The sequence below is a fragment of the Suricata suricatta genome, chromosome 7 (assembly GCF_006229205.1).
Source record: "Suricata suricatta isolate VVHF042 chromosome 7, meerkat_22Aug2017_6uvM2_HiC, whole genome shotgun sequence".
Taxonomy (NCBI): Eukaryota; Metazoa; Chordata; class Mammalia; order Carnivora; family Herpestidae; genus Suricata; species Suricata suricatta.
This window is the reverse complement of record NC_043706.1, coordinates 28954625-28973544: the sequence shown is the minus strand read 5'-3', so window position 1 is coordinate 28973544 and position 18920 is coordinate 28954625. Positions and strand designations below refer to the sequence as shown.

General features: G+C 50.2%; 1 protein-coding gene across 5 annotated transcripts; it reads left to right on the top strand.

Annotated features, from left to right (window-relative positions):
• The first annotated feature begins 39 nt into the window (after positions 1-39).
• On the top strand, positions 40-15778 carry CDSN (corneodesmosin). 5 transcript variants are annotated; one of them, XM_029944999.1, is made up of 4 exons: positions 40-404; positions 4711-5199; positions 5988-6084; positions 13505-15778. In XM_029944999.1, exons 3-4 carry the CDS (start codon positions 6048-6050, stop codon positions 15022-15024), a joined length of 1557 nt encoding a protein of 518 aa, XP_029800859.1. In that variant the 5' UTR covers positions 40-404; positions 4711-5199; positions 5988-6047; the 3' UTR covers positions 15025-15778. The 5 variants fall into 5 exon arrangements, with proteins under 5 accessions (XP_029800859.1, XP_029800858.1, XP_029800857.1 ...); XM_029944998.1 differs by having other exon boundaries at positions 5892-6084; XM_029944997.1 differs by having other exon boundaries at positions 4711-5588; positions 5892-6084.
• The last annotated feature ends 3142 nt before the right edge of the window (positions 15779-18920 follow it).

The window sequence follows — 18920 nt, the reverse complement described above, 5'->3', positions numbered from 1 at the left end:
GGGGCTCCAACTAAGGCGCAGGCGCAAACCCGCCCGAAGCCCAAGCCCTGCTGGGCCCGCCCGTGCGGTCTGGTTCTCTGGCAGTCCCGGCTCCTGTCTTTTTGTGTGCGGCTCCCAGTGTTTGGAAAGGGCTTCCTCTCTTCAGCCAGTGGTGACGCCGCTCCCTACTCCCCTGTGCCCCCTGCCCTGCGCAGCGGTGCGTGGAACAAAACTCAGGCCGAGGATTTGACCCGTCTGCCGTCCGCGCCTAGGCCTCGAGCCTCTTGCAGGCAGAGTCGGCCCTGCACATTTCTTGTGAGACCTCTTTACCATTTTGGTGCCCGTGCCTCCCAATGTGCTGTCACTCTCGGCAGCCCCGCCTAGGCCTCGCAGGGTGAGGACTCTGCCGTGCTGGAGAAGAACCCGTAAGTGTTCCTCCTTCACATTCTCGCCCCCCACCTCTCTCCCAGCCCCTTAAGGATGACCGATAAATGTGGGGGTATCGACACTCCAGCCCTTTGAGCCCCAGCTGTCCTCCATGAGACTGCTTGCGCTCCTTGCACTAACCCACTCCTCCTTGCTCCCCAGCCCTCACCTTAAAAAACAATCTCCTTTACTTGAATCTTTGTCTACTTTGGTCATCCCAGCCTAGGTCGCAAAGTATGGTTTCCTGCAAACCACTCCAACTCCTATGAGTGTACATGTGCTGTATGGGCACCTTTGGCAAATGCTCTACAGATGAAGCGCTCACCTAAATGGCACAGTAACCCCATCCTTACCACCATTTTGGATCCAGAGAAGTACTGTGACTCATACAAGGAAAAACAAATGGCAAAACTGGGATTTCAACTCAGGTCTATCTACTAAGCCAATGTCTCTGATTTTATTTTATTTTTTATCATTTATTTATTTATTCCTCGAGAGAGATCGAGGAAGGGCCAGAAAGAGAATCTCAAGCAGTCTCCATTCTGTCAGTGCAGAGTCCAGTGGGGCAGCTTTAACCCACAAACTGTGAGATCATGACCTGAGCTGAGATCAAGAGTCTGATGCCCAACCAACTGAGCCACCTAGGCACTCCTCCAATGTCTCTGATTTTAACCACTATATTTCCCCATCCTTTTATTTATTATCTGTGTAACCCTGACACTGAATATAGGCGCCTAGGTCTTCATGGTCACTTAATAGGTTATATTAGGCTTCTCCAGAGAAACAGAGCCAATAGGGTATATGTAGAGATTTGTTATAGGAACTGGCTCTTGAGACTGCAGAGGCTGAGAAGTCCCACAGTCTGCTGTCGGTAATAACCTGGAGAACCAGGAAAGCCAGTGGGGTAATTCCAAAGGCCTGAGAACCAGGAGTGTCGATGATGTCCAAGGACAGGAGAAGGTGGAGGTCCCAGCTCCAAACAAAGAGCAAATTCACTCTTCTTCCTGTTTGTTCTGTTCAGCCTTCACAGAATGGATAATGCCCACCCACATTGGCAGCAGCAAGCTTTTTCCCTCAGTTCAACATTCCCATGCGAATCTCTTCCAAAAACAACCTCAAAGATGCACCCAGTAGCAATGATTCACCAGCTATCTGGGCATCCCTTAGCTCAGTCAAGTTGACACATAAAATTAACCATTGCATACATCTTTCATGAATGGCTGAATTAATTAATAAATGGCAAGTTTGGGCAACAGGGAGTAGACTGAAATGGTCAGAGAGAAGGGCTTATCACCTGGAAAAGAGGGGGATATTGCTGGACAGGTAGGTTGGGGGAAAATTAGGGAAGCCAGGCTTGGGAGCTTATATCAGAAAGTGGTTCTCCTCTGGGGAACATGGCTGCCTCAGTCGGTTAAGCGTCCGATTCTTGGTTTTGGTTCATGTCATGATGTCACAGTTTATGGGTTCCAGTTCCACGTAGGTCTCTGAACTGATAGCGTGGAGCCTGCTTGGATTCTCTCTCCCTCCCTCCACCCCTAGCACACGCGTGCACACGTACACACACTCTCTCTCTCTCTTTCTCAAAACAGACAAATGTTAAAAAATGAATCATGTTGAAAGTGTTTTTCCTCTGATAGAATTGTGCCCAGTGGTGGAGAGGCTCACACGCATGACTGGGTGTGCGGACGCAGGGAGACATGGGATTGAAGGGAAGCAGTCTAGGACTTTCAATCTGACCCGTAGCAACCCCCCAAGCCAGCAAGATGAATTTCGTTGGGAAAAGAAAGAGAAAACAATTCTTTAAAATGTTTTAAAAATTAATTTATTTTGAGAGAGAGAGAGAGAGAGCTCAAGCAGGGGAGGAAAGAGAGAGAGGGAGAGAATCTGACAGTGCAGAGTCTGATGCAAGGCCCAACTCATGAACTGTGAGAACTCGATCCAAAATCAAGAATTAGTCGCTCAACCAAATGAGCCACCCGGCGCCCTGAGAAAATAATTCTTAAAGGAGAGAGAAAGTGAGGGAAGAGAACTGAGTCCTTGGTGTAGCCCAGGCAAGGGTTTATGACGCTACATCATGCTGTCTTATTTGATTTCTACAACATTATTGTGGTTCTCATGTCTTCCTCCCCTTGTAAAGTATGAGTTCTTGAGGGCAGAGACACTGTGCCTTGTCTGGGTTTATATGCCTACTTCTTTCCTAGTACACGGCCCAGAAGGTATTCAATAAGGAAAATTATTAAGCCCTGCTTCACAGATGAGGAAACTACTCTGAGAGAGGCAACTCATCTCAGATATCACCCAAGTGCCAAAGTCAAGATGAGGCCAAACTGTTTGCTCCAAACCAGTTCTTCCCAGTTTGACACAATAGGTGGGTGAGTGGGAGAGAGAAGGGGGAAGCATGAGGTAATTGGAGATTTTAATACCTATTAATAGGCAACAGGTATTGACACCCAAATATGGTGTGTTTATCAGCTGGGAAGGAGCCTGAGTGGGACTGTAGGGTATGAAGCATTAACACAGGAGGACCCATTATGCCAGCTTATCCATTCTCTGCTTCTCCCCATCTACTTTGGCTGACCTTAGCTAGGAGTGAATGCAGTGGGGACAGTGTTTCGTCTTATGTCAACCTGGAGTCATAGAATCAAATCACAGAATAGGATCATGGATTCAGAGAACAATAGCTCAGTACTTTGGACCTGGCAGGCAGTCCATAAATGCTTGGCCAATGAAAGAAAAGAATTTAGAACTTGTATCGTGGTATACTCTAATTATAGAAGCTGAGTTAGCTTGGGAAGGCATCAGGCACAGCCCTCAGCCTTTGGGCAGGCCAGTGATGTCTTTGGACTACACAGAAGAGATGGTTGTCTGCCCTTCTTTGAAGATCTCTGGGCAGGGAAACTCCAAACCACTCATTTGTCCATCCATTTGTCCAAATGACAATCGTTTATTGAGCATCCACTGTGTGGGGTGCTAGGCCTTGGTAACAGTCCCAGGAAGGAGTTTCAGTCCTCCCTGCCCTCAGGGAGCTCTGTGTCTGGGAAAGAACAAACATGTCAATCATGGCAGTAACATGTGATAAAAGTTAAACTACAGAGGGGCACCCCCTGAGGTACGAGCTGAAGAGGGGAAGACCTAACTCCTCTACTAATTTCTTGTTTCAAATCCATTTGAAAATTTGCTTTGCTATAAATTTAGGCTCACTTACTATGCATTTTCTCTCTCTAATCTTCAGTTAAGTACCCCACCAGGTGTCTGACAGTAGCCCAAAACACTTGTTGAATTTAACCAAATCCACCTTCCAAGCTTTCCTCTCTCATCCCACCCCCAACCCCCTCCATCCTCAAATATCCTTAGCCATCCTTTTGGCAGCTTAATCTCAACTCCTGTGATGGGGAAGACAGGATAGCATAGGGGTGAGAGCATCAGGCTGTGACCCAAATCTTTGTCCTCACTCTGCTGTCTATTCTCTGTATGACCTTGGGATGTGACCTTAGGTGATTTCTTTAATAATCTCTAAATTTCCACCCAAATGACAGCCTAATTCCTGTGTGGGGCTATTCTACGCTCTACCACCAGAGGGCGGCCTAGAGGCTCCTCCAAGGTGTTTCCCTCCTTGCTCTTTACCTCTAACATCATCCACTCTCCAGGCCTGTCAGGTCCCAATAGTGCGCACTTGGTCGCCAAGGTGACATCTCTAAGGTGGGTCAGGCTCGTGAGATGAGGTGAGGCACCTCTGGGGCCCTTAGGAAAATTCAGACACAGGCTGCTTGGCTAAGTGGCCAAGTATATTCATTATTCATTATTTATTCTTTCTCTCATTATGTGCTGGGTTCCTTCCATGAGCCAGGCAGTGCTCTAGGGCTGTGAATATGTGATGAGTCAAATCGAGGAGGGTCCTGTATTCATGGGGCTTACCTTCTAGTGGGGAACTGAATAACACCTAGATGTATACAGGTGTGTGTAATAAGATGTCATGTGTGACAAGTGCTCTAAAGACAATGAAGGCAGAGGAAGGAAATGGAGAGTGGTGGTCCGTATGTGGACTTGGGATATGATTTTAAATAGAATAGTCAGAGAGGGCCTCTGGGGAAACAGCAGGTGACAAGAAGTGAATAAAATGAGGGAGTGAGTCAGGCCATGGAAATACCCAGAAGAAGAGGAAAAACCAGCTTGGTGCTGTGTGCCAAATATAGCACCAGGATTGCAGGTAAAGCCCCCAGCTACTGAGAGTAGGCATCGCCTTAATTAACTCCCTGAACTTGTGTCTGCAGTTCCAAAGGATGAATGATCATTTCTGTCTCCTAGGGTCACTGAGAGGATCAAGATCAGTCCGGCATGTGAGATGACTGATGACCTGTTACACACTGTTGAGGACTCAGTATTGCTCCCTGTTCTAGCCTTGGGTCCAGGAGAACACAGCTGCACCGGGGGTGCCAGCCTCGAGTAGGATTCTGTCTCTCCTGGTCACTTCTGTGTGTATGTGATGCATCAGGTGCCAGGGATACATTGGGGGGCAGGAGAAGCTCCCTGCCTGAGAGGAGCACCCAGCCAGACGGATTCCGGCCAGCAGAAGGAGAGATGTACCCACCTGATACACCCTCGGCAGATCCAGGAGCCACACCTGGCCTTCGGCTGCTCCTGAAAGCTCCTTCAGACTGCACCCTGGCCCTTCTCTCACTCGCCCTCCCTGGCTCTGTCATCTGCACGGGGGCGGGAGCTGGGTCTCTAATTCTGGGTGACCAATAACACTAAAAAGCATTAATAGCCACCGTAGAAAGAATGACTGTTTTAAAGGTGAGCATAATGAGCAGACAATGCGAGCTGGTGTCTCTAGCAGTCACTCCACAGAACAAAGAAGAGGACAAATATTATTGTTACTCTGAGAGCTAATCACAGCCTCTGTAGTCACCTCCTCACAAGACAAGAGGGGTGGTGGCTAAATCAGATGTGACCTAAACCTAGCGATGAAGTGTTGGGCCTGGGGAGCATGACCCGCACTCAGCTGACTTCCTGTGGCTTGCAGGCAATGGGGAAGAGCAGGAAGGGGGAGCAGAGAGCACGGTGGGCAGACCCTCCACCTGCTGAATTCTTCCTCTTCAGGCCTTACTGCCTGAGGGTGCCCTGGCTCTGGCTCCACTCCTCATTCCCATGTCCCAGCTTTGGTCTCCCGGGTCCCTTGAAAGGTATCAGTAGGGCTGCTAAGAGGGTGAGGACAGATGTGAAGAGCAGAAGTGGAGGCTGACCAGGCCAACCAAATTCCAGGAGGTCAGTCCTAGAGAAGAGATGGGTGGACTGGGAGCTGACGGAGAAAAAGGGAAGGCAGAGCTGGGTATAGACCACACCACTGGATATGTTTTAAGGGAGCAGAATATATCTTAATCTTAGCTAAGGGGATCCTCAGCTTATCCTGGGTGGGATTCCCAACAAGAATCACCTAAGGGATTTTTAAAGCACACAGCCCTGTCTTGCTTCACTCCTGGCTTCAGATTAATGCCTTGTGCAAGGGGAAATCCCAAGACTTCCTCAGCGTGGCCTCCTGAGCTCTCTGCTGTTTGTTAATGGAAGTGTGCTGCATCCCTCAGAGAAAAGAGATCACCCAGTGGAGAGAAGAGAGACTCAGGGAAGACAGTCACCCATGAGGAATGTGGGTGGGACAGACAGGCCCACGAGAGAACACAGGTGAGTAGTTCTGTGTCAGAGCCAAGTCCGTGTTTCTGCTACTCCCTGCCTGGCTAGATGGAATACTCCTGAAGGCAAGGCCTTAGCCACTGTTGTTTCCCACCTAGCTTTGCATGATACAGTTGGGGGGAGGGGAGCGGAGGGCACTGAAGCCACAGTGGAAGGATAGGTATTGGAAAGTAAGTCATAAGTAAGGTAGAAAGGGAAGAATCAGCATGTGCTTCCCACAGGTAAGTGCTTGGAATTCAGTGAGCAGACATGTGCTCAGCCCACCTGTCCTGGAGCCCACAGTCCAGGGCCATTGGTTTCTGTTGCATTTTGAGACTGTGTGTATTCTGCATAGGTAATGTGCTGTAGACTCTATCTGAGGACAAAGGAGTTAGGCCACGTGGAATGTGGATTCTGTGCTTGATCATCTGCCGCAGGGAAGAAATCACAGAGGCAGGAGGGGAACAGAGACACCAATGAGTGAAGGTTAGGCAGTCACATGGGCACAGCAAAGCTGAAGAGGGCACACACCAGGTCAGAACTCCCATGTACAAATTCATCCACTCCTTCCTGGACCCATATCCTTGATCATGAGAGAGACCAGGAGGAGAGTGTGAATGACCCTGGACACCCATCCTCACTACAGGGAAACAACTCAGGGAGCTCCTGGGAGTGGGCCAGGAGTGCTTGCCTTGTGTATGGGGTGGGGGCGGCATGACTGCTGGAGAGAGGAGCCCGCCCTAGGCAGAGAAAGGGCGATGGAGGAAGAGAGAGGAGAGGAATGTGCCTTTGGCCTCAGCAGAGCACAGAGGCTTAGAGGGTAAGGAGCCCCTAGGTCCTGGGGTGCAGAGCGGCCTCTCCTCCTTCCCCCTCCACTAAAACAAGCTCCTCTCTTGGGCTTCTTCTCTTCCTGTGTTTTTACTCCCCTGTTCCTTCTCTTAGGTGGAAGCCCTAGGTCTACCAGACACCCTTGCATGGAATGCTTGTTCTAGCACTTCTGTTCCAACTTTGAGGGCCATGGTAAAAAAGGAAAGGAGGAAAAGTTGAGTGGGAGGGACAGCATGTGCTGTTGACTTTCTCACTTAGGACCTCTTAACTTTTGAGACTTTGATGACGCACAAGCAATTTTGCATACACCCTTACAGGGTTTAAGGACCCTCTGAAGTCTGTCCATTGACCACTGCCATTAATTTGTGGCCTGGTGTCAGCTGAGGGATGGGACCCACATGGGCTCTGGAGTCCAATAGGCTTGGGATTGCATCCTTTCCAAACTTTTTTTGCTAGTTACCAGCTGGTTTGAGCAATTAGTTAATTTTTGTTTTTTAAACTTATTTATTTTGAAAGAGACAGAGAGAGAGAGAGAGAGCGAGAGCATGAGCAGGAGAGGGGCAGAGAGAAAGGGAGAGAGAGAATCCCAAGCAGGCTCCATGCTATAGCACAGAGCCTGATGAGGGGCTTGAATTAACCAACCATGAGATCATGACCTGAGCTGAAATCAAGAGTTGGACACTTAACTGACTGAGCCACCCAGGTGTCCCTTGAGCAATTAATTTAAACTCAGTTTCCCCGTTTGTGAAATGGGGAGAAAAAACTCTTACCCTGTAGGGTTGGTGTAAGGATTAAACACCAGCACGCATGTGGAAGACCTGGCCCAGAGGAAATGGTGGTTCTCCACCCCCCAAGCCTCTTCTCTGACCATGCTGTGCCCTCACTCAGAACCCTCAATTCCCTGCATCCTCCTGCACATATCACAATCCTCCCTTAGCTTGATGTTATAGATCATCTCTGATGCTAACCCCAACAGCCTTTCTGTTCCTCTGTTTATACTTCCCAAGTCAGCCACTTACTTGTTCTAAGCATACCGTCAGCACCACCAGGGCCCTGAGTCTGACCTGCCTGCTCCCTTCCCTGCTCATCTGCCCCAAGGCCCAGGGAATGTCCTGTCACCTTCTCAAGGCCAAGGGCCTGTCCCTTCTTTCCATGCCAGTATTCTCTCTAGGCTGTCTGTCCCCAGCTAGACTTCAGCTCCTCAAGGGCAGAGACAATTCATCTTCCCCTTATTGCAACTTCAAGGCACAGTGCAGGCCAAGCATGCAGAACTATTGCCCGGTGCAGGACGCAGCAGCACAAAGTTGTGGCCTGGAGCGGGCACACCTGCCTTCCTCATAAATGTGGGGCAGGGGCATCTGGATGGCTCAGTTGGTTAAGTTTCTGACTTTGACTCAGGTCGTGATCTCATGGTTTGTGAGTTCGAGCCCTGCATCAGGTTCTGTGCTGATAGCTTGGAGCCTGGAGCCTGTTTCAGATTCTGTGTCTCCCTCTTTCTCTGCCCCTCCCCACCTTCCACTCAGTCTCTCTCTCTCTCTCAAATATAAATAAACATTAAAAATTAAAAAAAAATACATGTGGGGCAAGAACTCCCAATCTTTTGTTCTTGGAAGGCACATGCTTTAGGTTTGATTTTCTCTGGTGTGTGTGGGTTTCCCCAGGCCGCCCATGTTGTCTCACCCAGTCCATCTGTTGGGGAGGGCATTTGCTGCTGGGGAACAGAGCAGACCCACCTGCACCTCCATGAACACTGTCTGATTGGTGAGTGTCCCTTAAGGTGGCCCTGAGCTAGTCAGGCACTCAGCTAGTGTCCCTTCCCATTAGCTTCGATTTTCACTGTCTGAGCTGAGTCCCAGAGACATAGCATAGTAAAACAGCAGAGCAGATAGGATTCCAGTGAGAAAAGGGAGAGTGGAGAGGAGCTGGGAGGGCCCACATGTGGGCAGATGTGGTGGTGGGATCGGGTGGAAAGGGGTGGATAGAGCAGACAGGGAGACAGCTGGAGGAGGGTGGTGGCTGAACACCAGGCTGTGTGGGTGGCTGGAGATCCAGACAGAGGCCAAGAGGAGAGAGAGAGGAAGGACTGTGCCTCCTCCAGCCCTGGCTGTGCTGGCTGAGGTCTGACAGCATCCATGAGGAATGAGAGGAAGAAAACAGGACAGATATTGCTACCTCTGTTTGTGCTGGAAAAGAATATCCCACAGGCCTTGTAGTTCCTCCCCTCCTCCCCACCCACAAGGCTCCATGCAACCTCTTCTTTCGGGCACTCCCTCCCTGCTCCTGGCGCTCCTCCTTCCCTTCCTCCTGTGGGAGATGGTGCCAGCAGGGCTAGGAGTCCAGGGAGCGAACAGATGTGGCCAGAACAGGCACAGGAGAAACTGACGGCATTTTCCGTAGCACCCCCGTGTGCACGCAGGTCACTACTCTGTAGGGGCAGAGCGGCAAGGAGGCTCTAGGTCTCCTATAGGTCAGCTGGGCTGGAGACTCCAAAGGGAGAGCCTGGGGCTCTGCATCCTACTTGCTGTCTCTTAGTGGGGAGACAGACAGGACAGTGCCAGGCTTCATGTACTAAGCCTGCACCAGGAGGGCTGCACCCTTAGTCCCCTTTAATCTTTCTGATAATTACCATGTGATCCTCACAAACCCCCAGCAAGGTAGGCATGACTTAAAATATATCCCCATTCGACAGAGGAGGATACTGAAGTTTGGAAAGGTTTAGACGGTTGCCTAAAGGCAGGAAGTTAGCTGGGACTTGAACTCAGGTCATCCAGAGTCTAAAGCCACTGTTTTTGTTTTCCTCCCGTTGCGTCAGCCCTCTTCAGGGGACACTGTCCCATTATCTCCTCTTGCTGCAGTAGCTCCAGGCCCCTCTTCCTTCCCACTCTCATATTGAGTGCTGGTAAGGTCAAGGGCCAGACTAGATGGTAGCTACTAGCTGCACATGGTTATTCGCAGTTAAATTAAAATTAAGTAAAATTAAAAATTCAGTTCCTCTCGTTGGTTATACTAGCCCCATTTTAAAGCCACATGTTGCTAATGACTACTGTACTTGGCAGCACAGATACAGGACATTCCCATCGCCAAAGAGCACTAAGCCAGATTAAATGTGGGGCAGGAAAGAGGGAATGGGAGAGGGCAGCCAAGAGCTGGGGCGTAGACTGCCTTTGTGAGGAGATGGGGAAGTATGGAGATGAAAGTCTGGGTGAGGGGAGCGAGGTGGGGGAGGAGGAGAGCCAGCCTGACCCAGCTCCCAGGCCTCTCCCTTCGATACTGATACTCTGGGCAATACTAGTGAGCAACTAATTGGCTGGGGTGGGGCTAGGACCAAAGCAGGAGGGAGGGGAATGTGATGGAGGAGGACCTGCCCCCCTTCTAGCTGAACTCAAATCTCTGATCTCCCAGTCCTGCCTTTCATCCATCAGGGATCCTGATGTCTGCCTGGCCCTCCCTTACCCTCAGACAGGAGCTGGCTGTTTTCTGTTCACTCATCCAGGCCAGGGAGCCGGCTGATGGTCTGCAGGGCCACCCCCTTCCCAATTAGTCTCATTAGCCTCTGGCTCACCCACTGGAGTCAGGGTCATAGCTGTGGGGGAGAGGCTGTGAGTGGCCTGTGAGTAACCTCAGACCTAGCTATGACAGGGGTTCCCAGCCCAGGCCTCTCCCCAGGCTGAGGCCCTGGTAACCAGCACCTTCCATACTATCCCAAGAGCACCCCCAGATGGGAGAGATCAGGGAGCTGGTGTTTGGAGTGCAGGTTCCTAGTTAAGAGGGAAAAGGCTCATTCATTGATGGAACACGTAACAGGTGTGTGGCAGGCATGGAACCTGGACAGTGACAACGAGGCGGGGTGGGGGTGGGGGTACTGGAGGTGTAGTGTGGAAAGTGAAGGCTGAGTGATGGATCCCAAGGAAAGGGGCAGATCCAGGGGCTGTGGATGGGAAGCCAGGTGGGGTTAGCCATGTAGTGGGGTGGGGGACAAGAACAGGTACTCTGTTGGGACAGGAAAGTAGAAAGGTCCATGTCTGCTTGGAAGAAGTGGGACAGATCAGCATGAGGGCCAGCAGGAGCGAAGGAGCCAGGTAACTGGGTCCTGTGGTGAGAGTGGCCACCTGAGTGGGCAGAGGTCCTGGTTCCAGGTTAGGCAATGAGGAGCATGGGTAGGCCGTCAGGTGGCAGGAATCGTTAAGGGCCCGTGGCCACAGGTACCCCACACTGAAGCCACCTCTGCCGCTGAGTAGGCAGATGCACCAACAGATTACTTCAGCTCCTCCCAGCCACACCAAGTTGCCCCGGGCACCTGCCCCTCCACCTCCCCACCCCTCCCCACAGTGACTCCTGCCCAGAGAATGTCCAGCCCTGGCATAAAGGCCCTGGGTTGTCCACGAGTTGCTGTCAGAAGGCTGCACAGTCCAAGATGGGCTCTTCGCCGGCATCCCGGATGGGGCGTGTGGGAGGGCGAGGAATGATGGCGCTGCTGCTGGCTGGTCTCCTCCTGCCAGGTAGGAGGTTGGGGACCCTGGGAGTGAAGGAAAGCAGGGAGAGGTAGCAGAAGAAGGATGCAGACACCAGGTCAGAGGAGGCTGAAGGGATCCAGTGGTGGGAGGGGGGAGGAAGCACCATCCAGGGAGAGACCCAGAGAGGGCCTGGCAAGGGGGAAGGGCAGGGACTCTGGAATCTGATGTTTGAATCTGGAGACTGCTGCTCACTGCCTTGTCATTCCAGGCAAGTTACTTAAACTTTCTGAGCCACAGTGTCTGAAACTCTAAAACAGGGTTAATAATAACACTTAGCTCTAGTTTCTCTGAGTCTCAAATTAAATAATGTATGTGACAAGTGCTTTGGAAATTCTAGAGCATTGTATAAATGTTGATTGTTGTTGTTATTACTATTATCAATTATTAGAGCACTAGACGATGAAGACTGGATATTTAATAGTAATAATTGTTACCATTTATAGAATGCTTTTCATGTGCCGGACACTATTCTAGCACTTTACATTAGCACTTTTTTAAAAAAGCTTATTTATTTATTTTGAGAGATAGAGAGAGCAGGGGAGGGGCAGAAAGAGAGGGAGTGAGAGCAAGCTCTTCGCTGATGGCATGGGGCTCGGACTCATGAACCATGAGATCACGCCTGAGTCAATATCAAGAGTTGGACACTTAACCAAATAAGCCCCCCAGGCACCCACCCCTACGAGAGCACTTTTGGTCAGAAGAACTGTATGAGAGGCTTGTTATGCTCACTATACTGATGAAGACACTGAGGCGAGGCCAGTTTAGGAAACTGGCTCAAGGTCACAAATTATAAAGCAGTAAAGCCAGGATCCATCCAAACCAGGGCTGTGCTGTTGACCACCGGGTATTCGTAGTAACCCTGCCCATGGCCCTGTGGGTGGAGAGCAGGCCTCGTGGCTTGGAGGAGCAGAGAAAGAGAGCAGGAATTCTCCATGGTTAGTGCAGTTGAATGAGGTGGGGGGCTGCAGCAGAGTTGGGATTTGGTGTCGAGAGGGACACAGAGAACTTCTCTTTGTGGAGAGAATGGGGACATCATAGACTGAGGAGAAACTGGTTGTTGGTGGACAGATTTGGCCTCTCCGAATATATAAACTGAAGTTCAGAGAGGTTTAGTCACTTGTAGTATGAAGCCCAGCCTATGCTTCTTGGGACCTTTAGGAGCTGAGTGGAGGAAGAATGGGGGTAAGGTTACGCTGGCACTAGAGGCCAAGCGTTGGCTAGGGGAAGAAGTGGTTTCACGTCTGTCAGGGATGTAAGGCAGGAGACTGGGCGTCCGGCAGGCAGGGCATGATAGCTGGGTGGGGAGAGAGGGAAGCTGATAATGGTCATGGGCCTGGGAGGAGGGTTCCATCCTCGTGTCCCTGGGCTGTGCCAGGACAGCAAGGGTGGCTCAGGGTGCGGTGTCCTGTCACGCTGTACCAGCAGGTTCTGAAGCAACAGTGGGTGCCCCCACATCCTGGCCCCCACCCAGCCTTCCTGGCGTGGGCAGTGCTGAGATGGGAACAGAACTCCCACCCTTTACCCAAGCCTGGACTCTCCCAGGGAGGCTGGTGACTGAATCTTAGTCCTCAAGTACCCTAACCTCAGTCCCTCTGCCACTGGCTTCCTCTTTTCTCAGTGCCTCGATTACTACTTTTCCTTTCCTTCCCAGTCCATTGTTGTTTGTCTTGTCTTCTCTTTACATTTGGTCCCTCAGTCTCACCTGGGATTCTTTCCCTTAGGACTTACGCCCCATTTTGAGGAGTTTCTGCCGCCAGAAACTCTCTGCTCTGTCTCTCTGGGGTTTTTCCTTTTGGGCCCATTAGCTCCTGGTACTTCTCTGTTCCTCTTACCTTCCTTTACCACTGCCTACTTTGGAATCTCATTTTCTTTTTCTCTGGTAGATGTTTGGCTTCTGTCTCTGCCCCCTCTCAGAACACCAGAACTGCCCTTCCTTTGCAGACAAAAACGGTTCTCCCATACCTTTCCACCCCACACTCTCCCTGGGCTCCTCTCAGGAGAAGTCAGAAGCAGTTGATTGAGATGGGCTTGAAAGCTGAGGGGGGAAGCCAAGTTGCTCTGGCCCTCACTAACCACTACTTCTTCCCCAGAGACCTTGGCTAAGAGCATCGGGACCTTCTCAGACCCCTGCAAGGACGCACGGATCACCTCCCCCAATGACCCCTGTCTTATTGGGAAGAGTGGTTCCAGTAGCTTCAGTGGCCACAGTGGCTCCAGCAGCTCCAGCACTTCCATTTCCAGTTCCAGTGGCTCCAGTGGCAGCTCTGGTGGTGGCTCCAGTGGTTCTGGTGTCTCCAGTGGTGGCTCCAGCGGATCTAGTGTCACCCAGGGTGGTTCTTCAGGATCTTCGTTATTTAAGCCAGGAACAGGGTATTCCCAGATCAGCTACTCCTCAGGATCCAGCTCCTCCCAGTCAGAAAGCAGCTCCTCCCAATCAGGAAGCAGCAGCTTCTTCCAGTCCGGAAGCAGCAACTCCCAGTTGGGAAGCAGCAGTTCCCAACCAGGGTCCGGCTCAGCTCTACCAATCACTGATGGTTCTTCCCGCTTGCTAATAAGCTCTTCCCAGTCTGGAGGAGGCTCAAGCTCATCTGTTTCCCAAACTTCCTGGATATCCAGCAGTGGTGGCCAAAGGGTCAGCTCTAACTTACGCCCCTGTAGTTCAGATGTCTCCGACTCTCCCTGCAGTGGGGGACCCATCGTCTCACACTCAGGCTCCTACATCTCCAGCTCCCACTCTGTGTCAGGGGGTCAAAGGCCAGTGGTGGTGGTGGTGGAACAGCATGGCTCTGGTGGCCCTGGATTGACTCAAGGTTCCCCCTGTAGCAGTGGTGGCCTTCCAGGCAAGCCCTGCCCCCCTATCACCTCTGTGGACAAATCCTATGGCAGCTATGAGGTGGTGGGTGGCTCCTCTGACAGTTATCTGGTTCCAGGCATGACCTACAGTGGGGGCAAAATCTACCCTGTAGGCTACTTCACTAAAGATAACCCTGTCAAAGGCTCTCCAGGGGTCCCCTCCTTTGCAGCTGGGCCCCCCATCTCTGAGGGCAAATACTTCTCCAGCAATCCCATCATCCCCAGCCACAGCTCTTCTAGTTCGAACATCTACCCATCAGGAGCTTCCTCGGCGATTGTGTTCCAGCCAGTGGGCTCTGGTGGGGTCCAGCCCTGTGGTGTTGGCTCTAAGGGGCCCTGCTCCCTTTCCAGTTCTGGAGTCCACAGCAGTTCTAGCGTTTCCAGTAGTTCATCCTTCCATCCCTGCGGCGGTGTTTCACAGGGGCCCTGCTCCCCACCAGGCACTGGCTCCTTTAGTGGCAGCTCCAGCTCCAGCTCCCAGTCCACTGGCAAAATCATCCTTCAGCCCTGTGGCAGCAAGTCCAGCTCTTCTGGGCACCCTTGCATTTCTGTTTCCTCTTCAACATTGAGTGGGGGTCCCGATGGTTCTCCCCAACCTGATCCTTCAGCTGGTGCCAAGCCCTGTGGCCCCAGCAGCTCTGGAAAGATCCCCTGCCGATCCATCCGGGACATCCTGGCCCAAGTGAAGCCTTTGGGGCCCCAGCTAGCTGACCCTGAAGTTTTCCTGCCCCAAGGAGAGTTACTTGACAGTCCATAAGTTGTCCTTTGCATATGTGCATGTGTGGGCATACACATACATACACACACACACCATCTCTCAGTTGGGAGATGTCCAGGGGCCCAGGTTAGCTCAGTTTCCTTTCTCCTTCCCAAGAGAGCTGTTCTATTTTCTCCAGTGCTCCAATATGGTAGGTTCCCCTAATCACGTTTTTTTCTTCATCTTCCCAAATTGTAGACTCCAAATCCATTCCCTCATTCTCTCCTACTGCTTAGATTCCCCTTGTACTATAGTGCCCTCCCTGCCAGATAACCACTCCCTAAAATTTCCTGTCATTTCTTTGAGATGGTACAGTCCGTTAGCTAACCCTACCATTCAGATTCTTGACTGGGAACCCCTGAAATGTCTCGGAGTAACTCATTCCTGGATAAGTCATCCTCCCTCTCCCTGTTTGCTAAATAGCAAGTACAAAACTGTTACCTGAAAGCAATGACCACTTTTTACTGACATCCCCTTGCCGTCTGATCAACAAACGTGCCATGCCATGGGGTTCTCACGCTCCCAATTCCACTCTCATCTTCTGCTATAGAGATACCACACCCTCTGTGAGTTCCCAACACTCTTGACTCTTGAGATCTCCATCTCAGTCTCCCTTCCTGGCTGCCACTTTCCTCAATGCTCAGATGCTTCTCGTGTGAGAGAGACACCAGGGCACCCTCAGAGACTGGAGTAGGCTTCCTGCTATCTCTGGACCCTGGACAGATGGCTCAATAAACTGTGTGAACTAAATGCAGACTTTTGCCTTCTTGGAGTCCTTTAGGCCCTCATAGGGCCAGGGTAATGCTTTCCTATGCTTCTAGAGATCCCTGTGTCCCCCATTTATATTCATAAGTTGGATCAGTATTTCTCTTATACTTATAGCTCCTCTCACAAAGGAGGAAACCAATAAATATTTGTTGAACTGAAAGCAGCGGGTGGTCTCCAAAATCCTTCCTCCCTTTTCTTTCCTCTCTCACTGTTCCAGGAAATCCATTCTCTCTCCACTCCCCATTCACCTTGGGATCTTCCCCTCTCCCTATATGGGGCCTTAATTATTCTCTGCTCACCCTCACTCCACCCTACCCACCTCCATTGTAGGCTCCTTTCTTAGTTTGCCTCACTTACTAGACGTCATCCTCTCTGGGAGTCTGAGCATTGGTTTCCTGGTTTCTGGGGCATTTGGGACCTTGGGAAGCCTGGAATAAGACAAGACCAGATTCCTGGTGACTGAGTGGGAGCCCAGGTGGGTGTCGTTCTGGGAGCTGGAGGTGGAGAGAGAAAAAGAGAGGATGGGAGCATGACAGGGAGTGCAGCCAAACATGGTGACTCACTAGCCTACATAAAAATGCCCCAGCCCATGGCAGAACAGAGTCAAGTGTCCTCTCCACCTCCACAGTCTTGCTGCCTCTGCTGCAGTTCTAGAGTAAGATCTATGGGAGGTGAGAAGGCAGAGCATTATAGTGGAGAAGGGGAGTGGCCTCTTTGGGAGAAGAGAGCGAAAGCAGAGAGTGGTGAGGGCCAGACAACTGTGTTTTGGAGACTGGGATGGCAGGTGGGTGGGAAGAGAGAGGAGGCTGGGCCAAGGAAGTTCTTATAGCCCAAGGAGGGGAGAACAATCCCTTTAGGAAGGGCCTCACTACAAACCACATGCCACTTCTTGGAACCTCTGCTTGACTACAAGGGAATTTTTCCCAACCCTAGGATCTAATTCATTCCTTCCTATTGGACAGTGTTAGCAGGTCCCAAATTTAGGGCTATTATTGAAATTCCAAATCCTAACCAGCAGAAATGCGTTATATTGATCAGAAATGACCTGGAACAGCTAAGCCACCTGCAGGGTTGACTGAAGACAGAGAAGGACTGCGGAATAGTCCTGTTTCATCACTGTTGAGTCACACTTGACTCAGTATCTAGCTCTGGACTGCAGCAAATGACAGGCATCGAGGCCCTTAGAGGCTCTGGCACCACAACTGCAGGATGGGTACAGACTCGGAAATGGGGATTTCTCTAGTCAATGGTGCTGTCAAGGTCAAAGGCTTTTGCAAATCTGCTGGATGTCACTCAAAAAGGACACTGCCCCCCAGTGGCCAGTTCTGAATTGGCGCTCCCACTCATCTAGTAGCTAGTGATCAGGGACTGGGGATGAGGATGGAAATGGAAAATCTAATAGCTTATTTTAGACTTCATACAACCAGGGAAGTCTAGTTTAGGTGCTCCTGGAGGCAACAGAGAAAATTAAGTCATTTAAACACTTTTTATTGTAAAATTTTCAAACATATTTAATTATTTTTATGTTTTTTATTTATTTTTGAGAGACAGCACAAGCAGGGGAGGGTCAGGGAGAGAGGGAGATACAGAATCTGAAGCAGCCTCTAGGCTCTGAGCTAGCTGTCAGCACAGAGCCTGATGCAGGGCTTGAACCCACGACCTGTGAGATCATGACCTGAGCCAAAGTCAGTGCTTAACCAAATGAGCCACCCAGGCACCCCTATACTCACACCACCCAGCTTCAATGATCAATTCATGGCCATTTGACATCTAAAAACCCTCTTCTGCTGTTAGTAGGGATTATCTACTCCCTTTCAGTATTTCTTATATTCTGTTGACCCATTTCGCCATCTGTGGTAGGCAAAATGCTGTCCTCCCAGCACCACCAAAGATACCCACATCATCTCTGGAACCTGTGAATATATATGTTACATTACATAGTGAAGGGAAATTAAGGTTGCAGATGGAATTAAGGTTGTTAACTGACCTTAGAGAGATTATCCTGGATTATTTGGGTGGGTCGATGTGTAATCATAAGCGTCCTTAAATGTGGAAGGGGGAAGAAGAAAAGGTTAGAGTGATGCAATGTAAGAAGATTCTTTTGTTTCTGGCTTTGAACATAGAGGAAGGGGACCATAATCCAAGAAATGTAGGTGGCCTCTAGAAGCTGAAAATGCAAAGAAATGGATTCTCCCGTAGAACCTCTAGAAAGGAACACAGCCCGGGTGACTCCTTGATTTTAACCAGTGAGAACTATGTCAGCCTTCTGATCTTCAAAATTGTAAGATAATAAATTTGTATGGTTGTAAGCCATTAAGTTTATGGTTGTTACAGTAGCAGTAGAAAATTAATACACCATCATCTCTCTTTTTTAAACTTTATTTATATTATTTTATTGTTATGTTTAAATATTTATTTAATTAATTTTTTAATGTTTATTTATTTTTGAAAGATAGAGCACAAGCATGCAGGGGATGGGCAGAGAGCAAGAGAGAGGGAGACACAGAATCTGAAGCAGGCTCCAGGCTCTGAGCTTTCAGCACAGAGCCCAACATGGGGCTCAAACCCATGAGTTGTGAGATCGTGACTTGAGCCAAAGTTAAACGTTTAACCCACTGAGCCATCCAGGTGCCCCAATGTTTATTTATTTTTCAGAGAGAGAGAATGGGGGAGGGACAGAGAGAGAGAGGGAGATACAGAATCAGAAACAGGCTCTGGGCTCTGAACTGTCTGCACAGAGCCTAATGTGGGGCTCAAACTCATGAACTGTGAGATCATGACCAGTGCTGAAGTTGGACACTCAATGAACTGAGCCACCCAAGTGCCTCTATTCATTTTATTTTTGAGAGAGATTGCAAGCAGGCGAGGGGCAGAGAGAGAGGGTGACAGAGGATCTGAAGCGGACTCAGTGCTGACAGCAGAGAGCCCAATGTGGGGCTCAAACTCATGACCCTGATGAGTTGGACCCTCAACAGCTTAACTGACTGAGCCATCCAGGTGCTCCAATACACCATCATCTTTTTTTTTTCCATAATATTTTATTGTCAAATTGTTTTCCATACAACACCCAGTGCTCTTCCCCTCAAGTGCCCTCCACCATCACCACCACCTCTTTTCCCCCCTCCCCG